Source organism: Vulpes vulpes, chromosome 3, assembly GCF_048418805.1.
Source record: "Vulpes vulpes isolate BD-2025 chromosome 3, VulVul3, whole genome shotgun sequence".
NCBI classification, from domain to species: Eukaryota; Metazoa; Chordata; class Mammalia; order Carnivora; family Canidae; genus Vulpes; species Vulpes vulpes.
Window position 1 is genome coordinate 110,013,031 of NC_132782.1, and position 24,545 is coordinate 110,037,575.

A 24,545-nucleotide genomic window follows, 5' to 3' on the forward strand; every position below is an offset into this window, starting at 1 on the left:
AAAAGAAACTTGTATGTTGAAGCAAATGGAAAGAGCAGTATTCTTTGTCAGATACAGAATGCGAGCTTAATTCAAAAGTAAAGCAATGTTACTAAATTAGAGCTAGATGTCAGAATTGCCTGTCAAGTGCTCTGGGTCTCTTGGTTAGAAGGGTAGCTTAGCAAATATTGGAGACCTTGGGTTTTATTAAAAAACAAAACAAAACAAAACACTCACCAAATTAAGTCTCCTTTATGCAATCTCCAGGTCTGAAAAATCACTGACAAGACAATAACCTCAACCCTTCTTCACTAAGTGATTTGATGCCATTTCCACGAGTCACTTGAAGGTACCTCATTTATCATATGAAATCTGAGGCCCACACTTGGCAGTACTGGCCCACAGGAAAACACCGTCCTCCTCCACCACACATCGTTAAAGCAGGACAATTGGCTGGGAACTGAGCACCATTATTTCTGAGTCCTGGCTGACTTCACCTTGTTCCCGGCAAAGCCTTCCCCTTCACTCCCTCCCTGCACCGAGCCATGGCCAGCCTCTGGCACCATCCTTGGACTCTGTCCCCCTCTCCCTCTTGCTTCAGGACTTCCTTTTTGGAGAGTAAGTCACACAGCGTTTCAAGTATGTACATACATCTCTGGCCTCCTCCAGCAAGGACCTGCCCTCCCCTACTCTCTCCTTCCACTGGGAGGGGACATTGACACAACCCCCATCCATTGGCAAGGGTAACAATACCCCCCGTAAGCTGCTACTCAGTCACCACCCCAGTCACCCCTGTGGCCACTCTCAGACATGCACACCGGGCCTGGGCCGACCCGAAACGCACCACATGCATTCATACCTCTGTCTTTGCCTGTGCAGTTCCCTCTGCCAGGAGGGCTTCAATCAGCACCACCCCTGAAAACCCTCATGTAAGAGTCCTTCCTAAACCACTGAGCCTGAGTTTGCAAGTCCCAAGGCTTCAAGTCTCTTGGATCTTTTCTGCATATGTGTTTTACTCGACTTGCACAGTGTTTTAAAAATCAGTACTTTTCCATTAAAATCCAGTATTTCCAGATTGGCTTAAAAAATGGCAATACAGGGGCACCTTGGTGGCTCAGTGGCTGAGCATCTGCCTTTGGCTCCAGGTGTGATCCTGGAATCCTGGGATTGAGTCCTGAATCGGGTTCCCCGTGGGGAGCCTGCTTCTCCCTCTGCCTGTGTCTCTGCCTCTCTGTCTCTCATGAATAAATAAATTAAAAATCGAAAGAAAGAAAGAAAGAAAGGAAGGAAGGAAGAAAGAAATTGGCAACACTGGACATATATTTCTCATGGCAGCAGGTATTGTGCCATGGCCTCTGAATTCACTGCAGTCTCCATGGCTTCATGTTACCCCATAATCTCTCTTCATTAACATAGGATTCCTGCCTGGACCCAGCAGACAGGGGGGTTCATTTCTTGATTTAGGCCAAGCATCTCTTCTTCTGTAAAATATTTCTCAAGCCTTCTAGGTCCCCTGGTTATCTGTTTCTGTGAGCCTCCAAAACACTTTCTGGGGGACTTCCCTTTTTTTTCATTTTTTATTTTATTTTTATTATTTTTTAAAGAATTTATTTATTTATGAGAGACACAGAGAAAGAGAGAGGCAGAGACACAGGCAGAGGGAGAAGCAGGCTCCATGCAGGGAGCCCGACGTGGGACTCGATCCAGGGTCTCCAGGATCAGGTCCTGGGCTGAAGGCGGTGCTAAACCGCTGAGCCACCTGGGCTGCCCCTCCCTTTTTTTTTTTTTTTTTTTTAAGAAATTTAATTATAAATGACATGTGATGCCTGCAGGTATGGACATTAGGTAAAACAGAAATAAAAGTACACGCAGTTGACTTTGTTCTTATTTTGTGCCAGGCATTACATATATACACTGCCTTACAGTATTGCCAACTCCTCAAATCAACTCTTCAAGTGAATTTTATGATCCCCAACTCACAGACAGGCAGATGGAGACTGATACTAGGTAAGAGAGCTTCTCAAGGTCACAGAACTGCTAAATAGGAGAAGTGGGACTAAAAACCGGGACTTCTAGGCCCCAAACCCCATGATCTTCATTACTATATTATGTTCGCCCCTGTGTTGTGAGCACTGAATTTCTAATCCTTGCATATACCCTGGTGGAAATACAAAACCTAGAACTGAACCAAGTCTATTGGAAACAAGCCAGCACTGCACTCCTGGTGCTGCTTTCTCCTGTCCTCAAGACCGAGAGTCCTGGCCTACCCACTGCCAGGTGCCAGCAGCTCATCAGAGGGTCAGAGCTGACAAGGCCGTGCTGTCTCTACAGTGAGACTCTACTAGAGCTAACACAGGAGGGCTGAAAGTTTGCCCCAAATTGAAAAACAGATTATTTTGTTGGCAATGGATAAAGACACCAGCCCCGAGCACAAATTCATCTGTCGGGATGGGCAAGTCTCCTACAGATTTAATTCTCATGGCTGGTGTGTGTGAGGCAGTCCAGCATCAGAGCTAAGAGCCTGGCCTGTGCATTAAGAACCTCTGAGTTCCAATCCTGGCCTATGATGCCATGTGATCACGGGCACTTAAGAGGTTAAGTCACTTACCCTCTTCCATTTTTCTATCTGTGTAACTCGGATAAGGTTGGTACCTCCCACACAGGACGTTGGAAGTACAGGAGGCACTTAAGCGTCCCAAGCCTGAGTAACTCTCCAAAAGGGAAAAGTGTGAATGCTCAGAGTTACCCTCGGCACCCAACGCCCAGCGCGGACCCCTAGCGCAGCTCCGACTGGATCCAACCTGAAGGGCGCCCTAACTTTGAAACCCGCTCAAACTCCTTCCACACAATTTCATAACAGATCTGAAACTGGTTAGCTGGACCAGGCTAGGCGATAAGTGAGAAGAAGAAGGCCTGTCTGTGTTTATAGCCTTTGACAAATGGGCTCTCATCTCCTCCTGACAGATGCTCCCCCCGGCTGGTCCATCCGCCTCTTCTGCGATCACCTGAATTGCAGTCTTCATAATACTACTGGAATTCAGATGGATTTTACACCACAAATAAAAATGAATTTAAATGCCTCAGCTCCCCACCAGCAACACGGGTACTGTAAATGTCAAATGCCTGCGGTTTTGCAAGGCCACACAGCCGGCTCCAGGTCCTGGACTCCTTTGCATCACCACTGCTAAATCTGCATCAGCTCCACGACATTCACCTGTTGGGGGAACCGCTCCGTGACAGCTTCTAGACGATTGTAAGAAATGGCCAGAAAGCCATCCAACATGCAGGTCCACTCACAGGGGCGGGCTCCGCTATTGGGTGGGCTTGGAAGCAAAAGGGAAACGTGCAACAGAAGCGCACCCCAACACAGGCCGCGAATTTCTCCATACACAACGGGGCAAGGATCTCCTTGCCGACGTCCGCCGACGGAGATTAGGCGTTTAGAATAAAGAAAGATAGAGATATCAGAGAGAACTATTCCCTCCTTCGGCCAGCACTCTCCAATGGAACCAGACTGTGCAGACCGGAAGAGGGATGTTCTTGTCCTTCCTTAGGCCGGGGGCTCTCTCCAGCTCTGGGCAGTCACCATTTATCTTCTATCATTGGATCCGGTCTGGGATTCAGTCAATGCAAAAGTGATTCATCTCAAGGTGAACGCCCCAACCGAATGGGATGGGGCATGACATTGGAGGGACGGCAGGGAGAGACCCTATTAGACTATGGCAAACTTGAGATCTTGTTTTCTAAACCTCTTCTCTCCAGAAGGCACTCAACCATATACAAAGGCACAAGTGTGAGCACACAAAGGTGTCCATACATATAGAATATACAGAAGAGGGGCAGACACAAAGGAAGGAAAAGTGAGGGCAGCCCGGGTGGCTCAGCGGTTTAGTGCCGCCTTTGGCCCAGGTTGTAATCCTGGAGACCCGGGATCGAGTCCCACGTCGGGCTCCCTGCATGGAGCCTGCTTCTCCCTCTGCCTCTGTCTCTGCCTCTCTTTCTCCCTCTGTGTCTCCCATGAATAAATAAATAAAATCTTAAAAAAAAAAAGGAAGGTAAAGTGAAAGGGAAATGAGAAAAATAAAGTAAAATAGTTTACCTGGGGATCCATCTAGTCCCATAGATGTCATGTTAAGCTTTCTTAACTAAAGGAAACTGAGCTTCAAAGAAATCACTGTTGGTTTGCCTTCAGAGCACTCAGCATTTCGTAAAGACCCACACGGGCCAAGGGCTGCGTCTTCAGAGGCAGGCTGACTTATTATTTTGGCACCTCTGTCATCTCTCGTCACTTCAATTCCACTTTATCAAATTACTGATTTTGCCAGAAGCGTTTGGATTAAGTGGAGAGGGGCACACACACATACGCAGGAGCAAGTGTCATCACTTCAATGGTGAAATTTCATAATTATACGTCAGGGTGACAGAAGTATCAAAGTGCATTCGAGAGACGGGATGAAGATCACCCCCGAAGCCATGGCCGCCGTCGCCCTGCACGCCCTGGTGCCACACAACTGCAGGCAGGGGTGGGGCCGGCACTCTCGTGGGAACGGTGGGGACATGCCCCTCTGGGATGACTGGGGCTGACTTTCCCATTAGGAGACGAGACCCCAATGTACAGAGCTCTACCCCCAGCACCTACCTCATCCCCACTCCCAACTCCACAGTAGGAGAACCACAGAAGCTACAGCCCAAACATAAGGATCACACAAAAATAAATCAGAAAAGAATTCCAAGAGGAAGGAGAGTTCTCCTGTTGCACAGAAGGAACAAGTCCTTAGAGAATAAGACCCTCAAAATGGCATCACCGTGGTGGCATTCCTAGGAGTCCTCCCCAATTAGCTGCAGCCACAGAGCTTTGGTTAATTCATGTGTCATTAGTCATGAGCGCTCGTGTTTAGAAAACGCCAGGTGAACATGTTTAGAGAGGAGGCCTTATTTGAAGTGCCTGACTCAACCCCACAGGCTACAACAAAGCACAGAAATGCACGTGTTTGTGTGCATGTGTGCGCACACCCATGCATGTTACTGTTTTTTGCAAATGGGGGAAGCCGTGTACGGAAGGAGCACATAGGACTTTTCCTCACCAGTAAGCACCACGAGGCCTCCACAGGCTTAGGGGATGCTTATCGCCGTGATGTATGAACCAGTGGCAATTTGGGTCTGCAGAATGGAGCCGTGTGACCAGCTTTCGCTGCCTAGAGATGACCCTGCTTGCTCACTTATCTTGCCAGTGACGGAACTGGTATTATTTTAACAGTGTCAGGTCTCCTGGTATCTTTCAAACACTACTGGCAAAGAAGATATTAAAAAAAATATATATATATATATATATAGGATATATATATATATATATATATATTGGATAGAACAATGCTTGTAAATTCCATAAAAGTCCAAGGAAAGTAGAAGCATCCTGACCTTAGGAAGCAGGGCAGGTGACCTGTGTTCATTGTGACATGGGCAGAGCCGTCAGGGCAGATCACCCTTTACAGAAATGGTAGGAACGGATGAAAAAAGACTAAATTCCAGCCTAAATTCCATTTGTCTAGCCCACAAAATACACACCTGCAAGTATGCCAGCATGCAAACACAGGACGGGTGCAAATGTGAATTGAAATGCCTTTGCCTGGGGATCCCTGGGTGGCTCAGTGGTTTAGCACCTGCCTTCGACCCAGGGCATGATCTTGGAGTCCCGGGATCGAGTCCCATGTTGGGCTCCCTGCTTGGAGCCTGCTCCTACCTCTGTCTGTGTCTCTGCCTCTCCCTCTCTCTGTGTCTCTCATAAATAAATAAATAAAATCTTAAGAATAAAAAAAATGAAACACCTTTGCCTGCCAAGGAGAGCAGCCCAGAACTGGAGCCACCGACTGGAGGATCACGCAGAGCAAGTCTTAGCTACCTTATCGTTATTCCTTCTAACACAAGGTTAACACTCCTTAAAATAATGCATGACAATTGCCTTTTACTTAAAAGCATATTTTGTTTTGAGGAGTCCTTGACCATCTTGCTAATCAGCAGGTGACCAAGCTATCACACAAGAATCAGGCCTCAAAACCTCTGCTTGAAATAATAACTGCATTTGACGATAATGGTACAGTTGCAGAGAGAAACATCTTTCAAAATTGCGGAATGATGTCAAAAGTAGTCGAGAGATATGTACCCTCAATTCACTTATTTGACCTCTTTGGATCCAAGGCGTTAAAGGTAAAATTTGATCTGCTTGGGTGCGCTTTACCAGGGAAACTTCTGTGAACTCTGTCAATAAGGACAGACCGTGGAAAACAATTCTCTAACGGTTGTTTTCCTGAGGGGATCCGCATGAAGTGTAACAAGAAGATAAATGGGGGGGGGGGGGGGGGGGCGGGGAGTGACTCTGAAAATATAGGAAACCATCTCCCCTCCCTGCCTCCCTCCCCAATACATCTCCAGTAAATAGATTTATGCCATAGAAAGTTGCCACTCACGTAAATGTGTCATGATGGAAACTGAGGCAGGCTCTCTCTCAAAGTGTGTAGAACAAAATCAGGGACGCACCTTGGAAAGCCCAATATTTTATAATCTACCATGTATATAATATCACAGAATAATCATTAATGATCTTCAACAACACCCACACGGGGGAGGGGGGGAGGGGGGCGCCCCGGGGCCGGGCCCACGCAGGGGGAAAAAGAAAATGATGTTCAACAACAATGTGAAATGGGCTAAGGATAAATGAGCTACCTTCCTGAAGCATATGACTAAAATAAAAATAGGCACCAATTTTTTAAGTACTTAATTACGTTCTGCGCTCTTCACTGAAGTCATCAGAGGTAACACAAATGCACGTTTTAAAGTATGATGGTCTTGAAGTGTCTAATATCAGTACACGAAACACTTGGGTTTAAATCATAGAGTTCTTGTTTTCTTTTGAAGCCAAAAAGATGAAAAACACTGACTTACCTTTCTGTCCTCTATTTCCACACAGGTATTGCAGTCTGTTTTGATATCCTGAGAGGGAGAGAAAAGAAAGAGAAAGAACAGGAGTCAGACTTACGGCCAGGGAACATTCAGCAGTGTCGTTGAAATGCCCTTTAAAATAATAAAAAAAACTCACGCTCCTAACGGTTGTTTCTCGAGCCATTGCTCTTTATAGCCCTTTTAAGAAGTATATGCCCTGGTGTTTGCATTAGAGACATATGGATGTCATAACTAAGCTTTATTACACGTAGATGTGGGGTGAAGGCAAATCTATGGATCAGAGGCCACAACAAAGAGAAGCTGATGGCTCATAAAATCATATGCCCCCCCCCCCATACCTTCATTCACATCAGCAGAAACTGCCCTCACTTGGACTTAATATCTCTCTCCCATTGCAGATTTAGGATAGTCAAGTCTACATCCTTTCATCACAAAACTATCACCATCTATTTTTTTAATTGTTCTGTCCATCCCCTTATCCAGCCATCCATCCGTCACCCAGCCCTTCTCCATTTATGCATGATCCATCCATCCATTAATCCATGGTTCCATCCGTCCATCTATATTTATTGCATATTTTACTTTTTCATGCATCTTTTTTTTTAAAGATTTTATTTATTTATTCATGAAATACACACAGAGAGAGACACAGGCAGAGACACAGGGAGAGACAGAAGCAGGCTCCATGCAAGGAGCCTGATGTGGGACTCGATCCTGGGTCTCCAGGATCACACCCTGGGCTGCAGGCGGCGCTAAACCGCTGCGCCAGCGGGGCTGCCCTTTCATGCATCTTTTCATGTTGCTCCGGAATGTAAAGGAAAAAACAAACAAACATGGTTTCTACACTAGAAGAATTCACCAGTTAGACAACAAATATCTGACACACACACAAGCAACTGCAATATTCATTTACTAATGCGCTCCACACTTATGGATTGCCAAGCCTTGCTCTAGGAAAGGAAGACTCAGTAGCATACAAAATATATGGGAAGTCCTGCCCTGGTGAGGCTTACATTCTGCTAGAAGAGACAAGACAATGAAAAAGGAACATCAGTAGACGGTATTTTTTAATTTTATGAGAGGATTCGTACTATAAAGAAAAATAAAGCAGGGTGAAGGGAATGGAAATGGTGAGCATGGGGGAATAAAATTTTAAATTTTAAGAGGAGTGGCAACTGAACAAAAGCATGAAGGAAATTCGGGGATGAGCCATGTCGCCGTCTGGGGACAGAACCTGTCGGGTGAGGAAAGAACAAGTGCGAAGTATCGGACACAATTAAGCTAAAGGAAGGAGGAAGAGGACCCGGTGGCAGGAGAGAAGTAAACTAGGAAAATACTGGAGATGAGATCAGAGGGGGATATTAGCTTTTATTCTGAGAGCAGTGAGAAAATACTCAGGTGTTTGTTGTTTTTTTTTTTTTTTTTTTAGTGTTTTTGTTTGTTTTATGTCAAAATACACACAGCATTTACTATTTCATCCATTTTGAATTGTACGGTTTGGTGGCATGAGGCACATGGACAATGTTATGCAAGCATCCCCTCCTTCCATCTCTAGGGCTTTTTCACCCTCCCAAACTGAAATGCTGCCCCCAGTAAACACTAACTCCCCATGTCCCCCTTTCCCAGCCCCTGGCAGCCACCCACCAGTCTCCTTTTTGTGTCTGCGAGTTTGACAACTCTAGGTACATCACGGTGCCAGTCTGCGAGGACAGCCATAACAAAATGCCACAGACTGGGTGGCTTAAACAAACAAATCTATTTCCCTACAATTCCAGAGGCCAGGAGTCCAAAATTAAGGTGCTGTCAGAGTGGGTTGCTGGTGAGACCTCTCTTCCAGGCTTGCGGATGGCCACCTTTCTCACTGTGCCCTCATGTGGCCTCTTCTCTGTGTGCACGGAGAGACATCTCTGGTGTCCTTTCCTCTTCTTATAAGGACACCAGTCCTATCAAACTAGGGCCCTTATGACCTTCTCATCTCCATTACCTCCTTAAAGGTCCTATATCTGAAAACAGTGACATTGGGAGCTGGAGCCTCAACATATGAATTTGGTGAAATGGCACAATTCATTGTATAACACTCATACAGGAGGGATCATATAGTATCTGCTCTTTTGTGTCTGGCTTATTTCATTTAGCACGTCTTCATCCAAGGCTCAGCCATGTAGTAGTATGTGTCAGAGTTTCATTACTTTTTAAGGATGAAGAATATTCCATTGTATGTATATAGGACATTGTGTTGATCCATTCATCCATGGATACACGTTGGGTTTTTCCACCTTTTGGTTACTGTGAATGATGAACACAGGTGTACACATATCTGTTCAAGTCCTTGCTTTCAGTTCTTTGGGATATACACCCAGAGGGGGAATTGCCGAATCACAGATTTTTTTAAAAATTTTATTTATTTGACAGAGAGAGAGAGAGAGTAACAGAGAACACAAGCAGAGGGAGAGGAAGAAGCAGACTCCTCACTGAGCAGGAAGACCAACGCAGGGCTTGATCACAGGGCTTGATCCCAGGACCCCAGGATCATGACCTGAGCTAAAGGCAGACACTTAACAACTAAGCCAGGCACCCCTCACAGGTTAATTCTATGTTAAATTTTTTTAAGAAACCATCATACTGTTTTGCGCCACAGCTGCGCCATTTTACATTCCCACCAGCGGTGCATGAGAGTTCCAATTTCTCCATGTCCTGGCCAGCACTTGTCTTCACTCAGAGGTATTGAAGAGAAAAGAGACATGATCTGACTTCTGTTTTAACAGGATAGACATGTGAGAGCCAAGAGCACAAGGGGAGACCAGTTTCGGGGTGGCTGCAGGAGGTCAGAAATAAGATGAGGGTGGCTGGGAAGGGTGATGGCAGGGAGGGAGGTGGTAAGAAGTGGTCAGAATCTGGATGGAGTCAACAGATGTCTTAAAGGATTGGATGTGGAATACGAGGGAAAGATGGAGGCCGAAGGTCATGCCAAGGTTTTTGACCTGACCATTCTAGCAATGGAGATTGGGGTTGGGGGTCAGGACTGTGGGTGAGGCAGGATGGTGGAGGGGTCTGAAAACAACAGTGGCTCAGTTCGGGGTAAGTTAAGTCCATAGAAACATTTATTCTCTCACCAAGAAGTAGTTGGGTTTACTCTGCTGATGTGTCATTAGGAGAGGGTTGATTAAGTGGAAAGCCATCACCATTGTGATTATTTTTTTTAAAAAGATTTCATTTATTTACTCATGAGAGAGAGAGAGACAGAGACAGAGACACAGGCAGAGGGCGAAGCAGGCTCCATACAGGGAACCCGATGTGGGACTCGATCCTGGGTCTCCAGGATCACGCCCTGGACTGAAGGCAGGCGCTAAACCGCTGAGCCACCCAGGGATCCCCTCACCATTGTGATTATTAAGCACAACAAATTCTAGGTCTGTGTGAATCAAGAGTGGAACAAAAGAAGACAACATCATAAGTTAAAGATTCTGTTTTTTTGTTTTGTTTTGTTTATGTAACAGATTGTTTTATTATCAGTAAAATGGGACTAAAACAATGAGCAGTGCTTCCCTAGCACCAGGAACTATGGTAGATGTTTTTCCACACTTGCCTTTAAGCTCCTTACAACCAAACAAGGTTGGCATTTTTAGTTTTTACCACACAAAAATTGAGGTGAATGATTAGGTAACCCATCCTGGGTCACACATCAACGGAGCATAAGTATACAACTGGAAGTGGCTCCTAACACCAGGCACTTACATTCCTTTCAGGTGATTTTATTTTATTTTATTTTAGTCGAGGTAGTTGGTCAGTCTGGGTAATTCAGGCCACCTGTCTCATTATTTTCCTTTCTATAGGGAAGAAGGGACATCTAAAGTAACTTATCTGAGAGAGCAGTTGTGGTTCTACAAGAGTGATCCCAGCTCAGCAGCACCAGCAGCACCTGAGAACCTATTACAAAATGCAACTTCTTGGGCCAGACCTGGTGAAATACTCAGAGATCTGTGGGTTAGCAAGCCCTCCAGGGGTTCTACTGTGGACTCAGGGCACAGTCATGGTTAGCAGTTCCTGCATCGCAAGTGTGGCACCATCATATCATGGCTGTGCAGCTTAGGCAAGTGTCTTTGCCTTTCGACATCCTGATGGCCTCATCTGTGACACAGGTAATATGAGGAACTGGCTGTCCAGAATGGGGTCTGTGCCCCAAATGGGGCATCTCAGGCTTCACCCCGCATATACTGAAACAGAGTCGGCACTTTAACAAGCCATACACCAAATGATTGTGTTCCCCAAAATGCAGAGGTCGAAGCCCTAAACCCCCAGTGTAGCTGAGGGTTTGGAAATGGAGCCTCTTAGGAAGTAACTGAGACTAAACGAGGTCATAAAAAGGGGGGACTTGACCTGATGGGATTGACATCCTTATAAGAAGAGACCGACCTCAAAGAGCTTGCTCTCTCTCTCTCTCTCTCTGCAGCCATGCACAGAGGAAAGGCCATGTGGGAACACAGAGAGAAGGTGCTGCCTGAAATCCAGGAAGAGTACTTCCCAGAACCTAGTCATGCTGGCACCCTGATCGCAGACTGCCAGCTTCCAGAACCATAAGAAAATAAATTTCTGTTGTTTTACATCTTTCAGTTGATAGTATTTTGTTATGAGAGCCACGCTAAGATTCCCCAATGATCTCCAAAGCCCAGTCCTAGGACTCAGGGTCATAGTTTTCTCACTACAGCCCTGATTTAAGGGCTGAGGTCTCTGACTGACCTTGAACCCTTACTCTTACTGAGAACTCTCTTCGAATTCATCTACTAAGACACACAGAGATTAACTCAGTATGGGAGCGATAAAAATCATGAATTTTTTTTAAACCCAGGAGATGCCATCTAGAAACAGGGCAAGAAAAAGCAGTTCCTTGTCTGTTTTATGCCGTTGTGACCAGGGGAAGTGTGTGTATCCTCTCTTTCCTCCAATGAAAATGCGTTGAGTTTGTAGGGAAGAGTCCATATCCAATTGTGATTTACTCACAAAGAAGTGGCAGGTGTTAATCAACTAACTAACAAAATCAATAAGCCAAAGGCAGGTTTTTGTTTTTAATCTGCCACCAAGGACCCACACGAGCAACAGAAAGAAGCCATCTGGTAGAATCAGAGTGCTTGCCATTTCCCTAAGATTATTCAATTTATTCTTGTCAGGATTAATTTACTAAACCCACGCTAGATTTTTTATTTAGATGATATTGTTGGTTTGTCATCCGCTGCAGATCCACGCGGGAGGCCCCACCGGGGACTGCACTAGCTTCTGAACAATGTTGGGCTCAAATTGGAGAAATGTCACTTTGGCGGGAACAAATTATTGTTCCGGATCGCTCCACGTAGAGCTGGGTCTCCGGATGGGCTCCGACCTGACCTTTTCTGAATCAGAAGAGTTGAGTAAGTACTTCAGTCCCACTTAATGACTTCGCTCGGAAAACAGCTCAACTACGTAAGTGTTAAGTATGAATCTGGAGCCATGTACTCATCACCAGGCAATCAATTTCCCTACAGAAGCCAGGCATTCTCCTTTCTGTAGCTCGAGAACCACAAATAGCGGCTCAATCGCTAGCAGCAGGTGGGATTCTGCACACCCTATGAAGTCATACCGCTTGCCTTCATATAACTGGACTCTATACCACACTAGTTGTGGGCTGGTGCCTTAGTTTCCCTGTCTGTAAAATAATAATGATAGCCACCTCATTTGTTGCCAGGCATATCTACTACATGCAAAGGTCTTAGCACAGGGCAAGTCATCGGTAAATGCTGGTTATCATTGACGGCATCCTCCAAATGTCTTTGTCAGACCCGGTTCTGAGTAGAGTATTGAGAACCTAAAAAAAGTTCTATTTTTAAAGTTTGCTCTTCTAAGTCTTCTGAGGTCTTCTGGCTTTTAGATATCAAAGCACCCGTGTGTCTGTTCTTTTCAGAAGCTGTTCTCTCTCCCAAGAGAGATTTTTTTTTTCTTCTGCATTTTGTGTTAGTTGTTTCTGATGATTTTGTAGGTCAGGGTTATTTATGCCCACAGTGCAGAGAACCATCATCCTGGATCATGTATCAGCACCATTCACAACTCTGAAGTGCCCAAAACTTAAAGGTCCCTGTGAACAGGTGGGGAGAAATGTCTGCCAGTGAGGTTCTGGAGGCCTCAGAGGATTTTGAAGCTAGGAGTCTACAGTGGGTGGAATAGTAACTCTCAAAAGATTATGTCCATATTTCGACCCCTGGAATCTGTGAATGTGACCTTATTTGGAAACATGGTCTTTGAAAATGCAATTATGGATCTTGAAGTAAGATCATCTTAGATTATCTGTATAGCCCCTAAATCCAATGGCAAGTGTCCTTTTAAGAGATAGAGAAGAGATGGCCATGTTAAGACAGGAGCAACATGGCAACCAGCCAAAGAGTGCCTCAAGCCACCAGAAGCGAGGGGAGGCAAGGGGAAGATTCACTCCGGGAGTCTGGTAGGATGGTAGCACTGCTAACATCCCAATTTCGGAATTGTGCCCTCCAGAACTGTGAGAAAATGAATTTCTGTTGTATTAAGCCACAAATTTGTAGTTATTTTTTTACAGAAGCTGCAGAAAACTAATCAAGAGCCTCAAGGAGCTTCCGGTTTGATTCTCTCATGTTTGATACCTGCCTATTCATCACAGAGAAAAGAAAGGCATGATTCAGAGACCATGCCATGTAATCCAAGCCTTAGGGGAGAAGAAAAATCCCTTTATACAAGAGATGCCATGGCAGTTGAATGCTGTTATGTTCACAGGCCCTTGTGTTTCCAGAAGACGGCCCCTGGAACCTCTGTTAATGATTTCAGGTATCAACCCTGGAAGGGCAATATATAGAAAAGACCAGGGTGCTTATATTGGATGTGCGAGTAAAGTTAGGTCATTTATCTTTGACTTGGCATTGTTTTCTTGGACTCAGATACTCACCAAGTCCCAGAGAGCATTTCAAAGGAAATACCTGCAGTTTGAAACATCTCTGGAGAGCTGGTGGATGATGTAGGAAACAAAGGCAAAAGCAAAATTAAATTTCCTTACTACTTATAGCCCACTGACAAGTCCTTGAAACAGGCAGGGTGACATTCCTCTAGGGACTCAACTACCTGGTTGTTGACACTTGGCTAAGGGCAAAAGGCAATCTTAGCCTGACCCCAGGATCCTGTAAGTCTACTTTAACATATAAAAAATTCCTTTGAAAACTTCCCTTATCTCTATCCCCTTCCAAATAAATGTTAGCAATCATCCTCCAAGCATAAGACCCACTGATATACATCTAAAGGGTCTCACGACTAAGGTTTTATTAGACGGTAATAAATGCCCTTTCGATAATAACAGCTAGCCCCCTCAGGGTCCTGGAAACCTTGTTTCCAAAACTCCTTGGAGACTTATACTCTCCCTAACCCCCTCCCAACTTGAACAAATATGATGGGCCACTCCTCATGACCCCAGTGCAGCTCTTTCGGCCCATGTGTCCCATCCCCCTTTTGCACCAGTGATGTCTCAAGAATTCTTTCTAGGCTCCCAAACCCTAACATCTTCCCTTATCAGTGGAGACATAGCCAAAGATCCATATGACAAACTCAAACAGGGTTTACCACCAACTACCCCTCTAGGGGGATTAGAAGTCCAGGTGGTTTGCTCATCCTTTTTAAGCAGAAAATAAACGCTAAGGCAAGGCAGTTGATAGCATTAAGAAAAAGTACATTTTGATACCACACTCCAAAAAGAATTCAAAAGTGCATTTTAAATTCTAAATCAACAATATGCAGGGAGGGGAAAAAAAAGAGTTTCCTTCCACCTTTCTAGCTTCTTCACTCATGTCCGCCATATTTAAAAGATAGGTTAAATAGAGAAATGCAAACAGAAATGTAATGACTTCTACCTCCTGTATACGTGGGACATGCCCAGAAAAAAAAAAAATTAAACTAAAGCCACCTTTAGTTCAAGGCAAAGAAAAAAGTCTGGGTGGGCAGTTGGCCAGTTCTGGCAGATTATCAGGCAAAGCACAGTAAACAAGGGTAAGGTTATCATGCAGATTTCAGCCACTGCCTCTTCCATGGCTGAGAGTTTCTGGAGATTTAGAGTCATCCTCCTCTTCCAGGCACAAGAAGGAAGACACCCTTACAAATGGAGATTTCTCTTAAAACTATAAATATCTCTCTCACAAAAGGGCACTCCTCTGTTTTCAGAGATTCAGATAGGATCTGTAGCCTCCCTAAAGTTATCATCCCCCAATGATCCTTATGCTAAAAAGGTATATTTGGGGGGTTAGCATCATTTTCCCTTTATTTACAAATTTCCTTTCCTTTTTTTTTTTAAGATTTTATTTATTTATTCATGAGAGACAGAGACAGAGAGAGGCAGAGACACAGACAGAGGGAGAAGCAGGCTCCATGCAGGGAGCCCAATGTGGGAATGGATCCCAGGGCCTCCAGGATCACGCCCTAGGCTGAAGGTGGTGCCAAACCACTGGGCCACCGGGGCTGCCCCAGTTTCCTTTTCAATAGCAATTTTTCTATAGTTTGGACACTTAAATTTCCTACTGTTCTGCAAATAACAATTATTTATCATTTAAAAGAAGCTAAACAATATGAGTTTAGATCCTAGGACTTAGAACATTTACTACAACTTGGGTTCTAATGTTGATGTTTTTTTTTCCCTACCTTTACAGAGATTCAAACTTTGAAAATAAATACAAGTTATAGGACCATTTGGCCCAGTGCTTCCATTTTTCAGATGAGAAAACCGAGGATCAAGGCGTACAGGGAGGCACTGGTTTTGATAACAAATGACATAAGAGGGATTTGAAATCCATCTACCTGCTTTGTAACTTATGCTTTCCTCAACACCACATTTTGTGTTTGGATATGAATATTTAGACCGATATTCCACATTCAATTGCATTATTTAAGGATAATGATTGTGCCCAACGTTTTTTGAAAAAAATTGAGTAACTGTGTTATCTCGTAACCACAGTCGGTAGATATTTGGAGTCATGCGTGCCTTCCTGCTGAATTCTTCCATTTATGTTCACTCAGCTCCAAAGACTTAAGATTCAAATAGGGTCACTTGAATATGTAAGGAAGAGCATAAAACGTTTGCACTGACAAGTTTTATCCACTTCACAGCGCTCCATTCACAAATTTGCTCAGCCCCTGCAATCCCACAGAGGGCCAGCAGATGGAAGCAAATAACTTTGCAAAAAACTAAAATGCATAAAGCCGTCGACCAGAAAGAGCATCCCCTTCATGGGGGTCTGTAAACTTCTTGAAATATCATAATCTAACTGCTCCCTCAAAATTTATGTCCCCAATGACTGTATGCTTCGATTAAAAAGCTTTCTTTTTTTTTTAAGGTTTTATTTATTTATGAGAGACACACAGAGAGAAAGGCAGAGAGACACAGGCAGAGGGAGAAGCAGGCTCCATGCAGGGAGCCCGACGTGGGACTCAATCCTGGGTCTCCAGGATCACACCCTGGGCCAAAGGCAGATGCTTAACTGCTGAGCCACCCAGGCATCCCCGATTAAAAAGTTTTCATTACTTACCAGGAATGTTATAATTTCAGAAAGCATTTCATTAGTACGTGTTTATGAAGGTTCAGTATAAAGAAGATCCCTGTGTCAAGGCACAGGATGCTCCAAAAATCTATTAAGTTTCAATCTGAATGTGAAGACAGAGAATTTATTCCAAAGCCGTTTTGCCTGAATTCATGCAAATGGCAAAACAACAACAACAGTCTATAAACTGAGCTCTCAACATTAAATTCATTCAACCAAGAGAGTAGAATCAATCTCAGTTGGCTAGCTCAGAATGCAAGGTTTCTGACTTTATAAATGATTGAGAGGAATTTTAAGTGGGGGATGGGTTACGGGGTATTTTCCCTGGGAGAGAGGTGGCAGGAAAGAGCTGTACAGCCAGAGAAACCATAAAACAATCCCCAAGTCCCATCTTCATGGAAAGAAAGATAGCAGGGCTTTCATCTTAGAATTGTGACTTCTGGCTTTGAAGCCTGCACCCTCAGCCCCCGTGAATTATTTTGTTCTCTTCATCCTAAGTTGTTCGCAGCTGAGTTATCAGGGGACAAGAGAGACTTGGCAGGAACCCTGGCAACCCAGGGCTGCTGGCTCAGCACAACTGAATTTGCTACCGAGGAAGGCAGCCCCCCTCTCAGGTAGGAGCAACTTGTCACGAAGGTAAGCTCAAACCAAGGGTCTGTTTGCAAATAAGAGCTATGCATTGGCATCACAGCAGGGGTTTAATGAGAGCGTTTTTAATTAACTGTAAAAGTAATTACCCATATTAGATGTAAATCGCACTTGTTTTTACATGAGGTGAATAATTTTAGTGCAGCTTTTAAGAATAATACTTTCTAGAGGAGCTGTCAGCTGCACAGGCTCTTAACAAATCCATGTGTTTAAAAACAGTATCTAGGAGAAAAAAACAGGAGCCCAGGAAGCCTTCGGTTTGTCACCTGGCTGCTGCCAGCTATGCAGCTTCTCTTTTCATTTTACAGCAGCTCAGCACTCCCCGCCCACAGCTGCGTACTTAGAGAAGTACCCTCACGAAAACGTGCAAATCGTGCAAATAGGATGCGGTTTTTGTTCTATTACGTTGTGTTTTGTTTTGTTGTCCTCTTGGCTTTTTGCCTCCTGGATGATCCCCAACACTTCTATTGATGGGCTCTTGTGAATAACTGAGGGACTCAGCCCCAAAAAATAGGAACTCAAGGGAAGGTGAAGGGAGAAGCCCAACAGGCCACTAGTGTGGCCTTCCATGACTAAGGTGGGATATTGTCCAAGGACAGAACAGGACAGAGGAGGCAAGTGTGGCAGCAAGCAGCTCAGGCTCCCAGGGCTCCTGGGCACCTTCAGGAGTTCCAGGGCAGTACCTCTGCTGCACAGAGATGTCTGCACAACCCGCTGCAAAACAAAAAGGCAACTCTCCAATGGATTTATATAAATAGTAGGAGAAAAGATGGAGGTCAGTGTCGGGAGGGAGCAGATGTGACCTCCTTGGGTGCAGAGCTGTGTTAAGATGCTGTCCCCTGGGCTCTTGAAATTTCCCTGACTTAGCAAAGTGTGAGGTGGGCCCCTGAACCTCCCCCTGGAACCACAGCGAAGCATAAACAGCCAGGATAGAGTTTGCAAATACAAAATTACTGGGTAATTATTTATACTTTGATAGGCACCTTCATTAAGGGATTTGAGGATGCAATTATCAAATTGAAGTTTAGTGCACTCCAGTTAAGCAACAGAACTGAACATCAGGAAAGCAGGATGCAGAAAGGCGGGATTGCACCCTGCGTGCCCATCCAGGGGGCCAGCAGCTTAGCTGTCAATCAGATGCCTTTTAAAAAAGAAACCAGGCCATCTGAAGAGCTGGCTACCATTGTGATCGTTTTCCTGTCTATAGCCTCCTTTGGGTTTTGGTTGCTGTTGTGTTATTAATGCTTGTTGTGCTCTTTGCCTTAAAAAAAAAAAAAAAAAAAAAAGATGGGGCTAGAGCAGGAAATGTACTGGTTGGATATGATACCCTGAAAACTTCACCCGGTTCAAGGTCAGCTGAAGGAGGAACCAGACCTGGAACTTATATCTCTCACGAGGAGCTTTTTTATTCCCCACTATAGGGCCACGCGTTTTCCCAGCATCCCCTACATCCAACACAGTGTAGCTATTTCCCACATTGCCTACATAAAGGATTGAAAGAAAGAAAGAAAGAAAGAAAGAAAGAAAGAAAGAAAGAAAATAGCCTGGTTCTTAATTAATATACCAACCTCTTGAGGAAATGTGACACACTGAACATTCAGCAATACTAAGATAATGAAATAATTCACAATGCTATTTGAGGGTAAATGCAATGAGAAGTTGTATTTTAATTTCAACTCCATGTATGGATCAAAACATGTAAGACAGAAGGCTCAGGAATGAGTCTACCTTGCTTCAAATCCTGCATCCGCCACTTAATAGCTGTGTCGTGACGTTACGAGGCAACTTATCTGTGCCCTCCGTTTTTCAGAAAATAGGATTACTATCAGTCCGGATACCATCAGGCTGCCAGTAGTATTAAGTTGAGATAAAGCCCGTAGAGTGCTGTCATGTAGTCGGAGGGGTCCAAAGTGTGTGTTTTCTCAGTTGCAATTTTTAAATTTTATTATATTTATCCATATTCATTAGATATTATTCCATATATAAGATAATTTTATTAACATTATTATCCTCCCTTCTTTATATAAAGATGGTTTTAAATATTGCCTGAATTCTTCTGTGTCACTGCTATCTCTGCCCATTAAATGGACTCGTAGGCACAACAAAAGATGGCAATTTCTAATAAAACAAGTCTCCTGGGAATTGATGCTGGTAGTCTATCTCCACACCCACTAAACCACACTTGTAAGGATCTTCACACCACAAGGACCAAACAAAACCACTTAACTAAATATTTAATCTCCTTCTAGGAATCAGATATTAGAAAAACACATCTAATGGCCAAAGCAAGGATTATGCCAATCAAAGAAGGTACAACACAACTGAAGTTCAACAGAGCTACTGCAAACTCTGGAAAAAAAAAAAAAAAACAACAACCAAACAAAAAAACCCACCAGCATTCTTGTAATACCTCTTGAGTATAAGCAGATGAGTTACCAGTTTCCAAGAAATAGCTCTGCTCTGAGACATTGACAAAGCGTTGCTGATTGCTGGGTGGAGCCACAGCTCTCCTTGAAAACTTTATTTGCAGTAGTCACTTGGGCTGTAGCCATCTTGTCAACCACAGTTTCTTGGGAAGCAATATTTTCCGTCCCCTGTGACCTTGGTTTGGCATTTCACTTTCTGGTAGGATATGGATTAGCAGCCTTTTCAATAAGAGTAAGTAATCAAGTCTTTGTTCCAGGAATACAAACTTTATTGTCTACAATAAAGTAAGTAATCTACAAATGGTTTCCATCACTCCTACCTCTGCTCAAACCAAACCAGCAGAGATTTGGAAAAGATATGGACACCTCTTTGTTTTCTGTCAATTTTTTATATATTCTGGAATGGGTGAGACAACACTAAATTAGAAATTTGCTATTGGAGGGCGAAACATTATACAAACTTGTGTAACACAAGATAATTCAATCTGTGTCTACCTATCTTCACTCATCAAAGAACATACAGATATCTTGGTTAAGCTTCATATGGACTATTCCTAAGTTTGAGAACGTGGATCTAAAAGTTAATTAACAACAACAAAAAAGTTTACTTTTTTAAAAGATTTTTTTTTTTTTTTTGAGAGAGAGAGAGAGAAAGAGAACAAGCTGGGAGAGGGGCAGAAGGAGAGAGGGAAAATCTCCAGCAGATTCCCCCATGAGCTTGGAGCCAGATACAGGGCTCCATCCCATGACCCTGAGATCATGACCTGAGCTAAAATCCAGTCAGATGCTCAACTGATTGAGCCACCTAGGTGCCCCAAAACCTTTTTTTATTATAATAAATTTGTAAATCTAAATAGGTAGACCCCGATAACTTCAGATCCCCAAGAGTAAATTTAAAAATCACCAGAGAAATAACCACTTAAGCTTTGTCAAAAAAATGAAATAGAAATACGGATGTAAATGCTCTTTCCCAAGCCATGTGATTTATTAGTAATCCACTCTGCAAAACACTCATATCAATTCTCACATGAGTACAGGAAAAAAAATGTACCTTAAAAGAGACAGTTTAGGATAATTACATTTCTCTGCTTGTTCACCCTCTTTCCCAAATGCCATGTTTACTTGCAGAAACTGTCATTTGGTTTTTATTCACAAAAAGAGAATTAAGAATATTCCCTTTAAAGTTCTGATTACTTTTTCTTTTGTGTTGGAAGGCCTATACAATTTATAGGACATAGACATTATATTGGAAAAGAGTAGCAGAAATCTAAGCTATCCCTCAGGATGTCTTAAATACCTCAATTACCATACTGTCCTGGAAATGAGGTAAGAAGTAAATGCTGACTATTCCCAATTAGGAAGGATGATCTCTTTAAAAAAACAGAAATTTTGTCATTTTAGCCCTTTGGGGTAAAATCCCTATAAAATGAGTTGTCTCCACTTCCTAGAACATGGATGGCTGGTCCTGATATAATAACTCAGTACAATGCCACCTCCAAGATGCTAACCGTAGTGAGTCTTGCCCTCTTGCTAGGAGCACCAGATTGTTGTATTCTTAAAGAATATGTAGACCTAGGTCAATGTTCTTCTAGTGTCTGCCTTCAGGCCTAGCTGTCACTTCTTTTAATTTGGGTCCAGATTCACAACCAGTTATCTGGGGAGTACTTTAGAATTTCAACTTTTTTTTTTTTTTTTTTTTTTTTTAAGATTTATTATTTGAGAGAGAGAGCAAGTGCATGTGCAGGGGTTAGGGGAAGGAGAGGAAACCAAAGGGAGAGAGAGTCTCAAGCAGACTCAGTTCTTAGCACAAAGACATACCTGGGGCTCAATCCCATAACCCTGAGATCACAACCTAAGCAGAGACCAAGAGTTGGATGCTCAATGGACTGCTCCACCCAGGTGGCCCAGGGTTTCAATCTTTTTAAATATTTAAATATACGTTCTGGGGTTTTACCTGTTGTATGTTTACTGACTTCTACATTTGTGAGTTTCAGATGATCAACTATAACAGAAATCTCTATGGTTTCTGATATATTAATTGAAGAATTAATACCTTTGTAATATTCCATCGCTTTTTGTTCAGATGCATTGGATCTAAATGTATGAGCAATGGATGATGATGCAATGTATGATGCAATGGATCCTAAATGTATGAGCTCGATTTTTCAAGTGTATTTAAACAGTTTATGTTGGGTAAAATATATAAATAAATTAAATAAAATATAAATTTCCTTTTGGCACCATATCCACCCCAAACCAATTCTGAATTAGTGAAAGCATGGGACTACTTGGATTTATTTAAATTATAAGGAAATGAGTCATGTTCTGACCAATCCCAACTCCATTCAAATTCTGTGATGTTCCTCCCCAGACACTACATTCTTTGTGAATCTATCTGTTCTTAAACATTTTTATGTTCCAGAAAATTGGCTCACTGTGTCCCCTTAATCTGAATCACTCTCCCTTTGCTCATCCAACTACCTGCTTATCAAAGCTAATTTCATCTCCTCCTCTGCTCTGCCTACGGAGAACAGACCACTCTCTGGCACCATGCCCCCTACTTGCACCTTTACATCAGGGTTGATTTCGTCTGGGTATGTACTTCTAGGGCACTTTACTCGTACCTGTCCCTTCCATGATATTATCAGCTCCTCGAAAGCAAGGGTACCAAAACCAACTGGCCTTCTAAGAAGTTATTCTTAGTGATAAAATGTGTATATATGTATGTGTGTATGTGTATATGAGATATATATGTAATATAAATAAATATAAAATACATAAATAAAATATAAACATAAAAATATATAAATATATATGGTATATATTAAATATATAGATATATAAAACTTCACTTAATCTCATGAGGCAAACACAAAGATTATCCCTATTTTAGGGGAAACAACCTCAAAGGAGGTTAAGTTTGTTGCCCAAGGTCACAGAGCTGACAAATATTGGTTCTAGGAGTTAAACCTCCTTTATTTTACTCAAAAGCTGGTGATCTTAAAGACTTAGCCAATTGGTTTTCCTATTGAACTCATCATCATTTTCTTAAAACAGTAACCCAGCCCGTGGGAAAAATTTGTTTTTTACTTTTATTTTTTTCTAAAAATTTGTTTTTTAATGGAGAAGTTAATGAACACACAAGAGAAGGCAGTTTTGCCATTAGCTTTTCTAACCATTTTGAGCTTCCATCAATTACTCACTATGACTGGTGTAACAGAATATGTGTGTGTGTGTGGGGGGGGTATCTGTATGTATGTGTTTCATGTTTATGAAAAATGCATATAAACACAGAGCCTGGGTTTATAAGTCAGTAATACATATGCCCAATTACAGTCTTGAACTAACTGGCTTGAAAGCAAGTAATTGCGTATCTTCCTGTAGCCAGGCTGAAGAATCTACAGATTTAAATACTCAAGAACCTTTTCTGCCTACCTGTGGAAGAAGGTTTTATCTTGGTCTATAGCCACAAACCGCAATTCCGAACATATGGCCTGTCCTAATACCCCCCACACTGACACCGGGATACTCATCAAGCTTTGTCCGTAAGATGGATACAGCCTTCCCCCACGGGCTTGAAAAAAAGGCACACCCTGGGGAAGAAACTGGCCAACTTCTGAAAAAAAAAAAAAAAACACTAAGAATTTATATTTCAATCTCTCCCCCCTCTCTCTCTCTTTTTTTTTTTTTTTTTTAAAAGTAACCTCTGCCAGGACCCCGAACAACGGGAAGCTTTCAACCTATTTTGGAAGCTTACAATTTCCCATCAGCTTCCTGTCGGAGAGCTCAAATGGTCCCATCCCCTTATATAAGGTTAACAGGTTTTAAGAAAAAAGATCAGCTCTGGTAATAGCAAATATAATGAAAAAGAAGAGCCACTGCCGATAAAGTCAGCCTAAGTCACTCTCTGAGGTCACAGGCCTCAAGGCTGCTTAAAGCTTTATCAATGAGTTCCAGGTTGGGAAGGCCTGGCAGATGGTTTGGCTAAAAAGGAGCTTTGCTGAGTATCACATGGGCACAGCATCATCAAAAGAACACCTCAAGCAAAACACCCATGCCAGCCTACCTTCTTACCTTGGAAGCCTCATTTTTGTTCCACTGAAATCCATCAACAGTGGCACAAGACACTGTATACCTCTGTCCCCCACCCGCCCCTCCACTGCTGTACGAGGTTAGCAGCCATGGACAGGCAGGCCAGGAAATGCAGTAACATTATTCTGATAACCACAGGAATATTGTCTCAGCAGGATAATTGATAAAAACAGACAGGGGAACTCCAGGCTGCTTATAAAATCCTTTTATTTCTCCACAGAGTTCAGATCTTTTATTCCAGTTTTATGGAGCTATAATAGACATACCACATTGTAGAAGTTTAAGGCGTGCAACATAATGATTTGATATATGTATATATTGTGAAATAAAGATCACGGTAAGTTTAGTTAATATCCATCACCTCATCCAGTGACAAATTTTTCCCCACGATGAGAATTTTTAAGACCTACTCTCCTAGCAGGGGCAGCCCAGGTGGCTCAGCAATTTAGCGCCACCTTCAGCCCAGGGCCTGATCCTGGAGACCCAGGATCGAGTCCCGCATCAGGCTCCCTGCGTGGAGCCTGCTTCTCCCTCTGCCTGTGTCTCTGCCTCTGTGTGTGTGTGTGTGCCTCTCGTTAATAAATAAATAAATAAATAAATAAATAAATAAATAAATAAATCTTTAAAAAAAATCTACTCTCCTAGCAATTTTCAGATATCCAATACGGTATTGTAATAGTCAGCTACAATCACCATGTTGCCCATCAGTTGCCAGAGCTTATTTCATCTTATAACTGAAGTGTGTATCCTTTGACCACCTTCACCCAATTCCCCTACCCCTTACCCTTTGTCTCTGGCAACCACAAATCTATTATCTATTGCCATGAGTTTGGGTTTTTTTGTTTGTTTGTTTTTTAGATCCACATATAAGCGG

At 43.1% G+C, this 24,545-nt stretch overlaps 1 protein-coding gene across 29 annotated transcripts in view; it reads right to left on the reverse strand.

Annotated features, from left to right (window-relative positions):
* The window catches only part of RBFOX1 (RNA binding fox-1 homolog 1), a 2,027,925-nt gene that overhangs the window by 890,330 nt on the left and 1,113,050 nt on the right, over window positions 1-24,545 (reverse strand). For all 29 annotated transcript variants that reach the window (XR_012000653.1, XR_012000654.1, XR_012000652.1 and 26 more), the window contains one exon: window positions 6,919-6,966. Coding sequence is in view for 13 of the 29 variants with exons in the window: in XM_072753902.1 (XP_072610003.1) it covers window positions 6,919-6,966 (48 nt within the window). In the remaining 16 variants the exon portion in view is untranslated. The remainder of the gene's footprint in view (window positions 1-6,918; window positions 6,967-24,545) is intronic.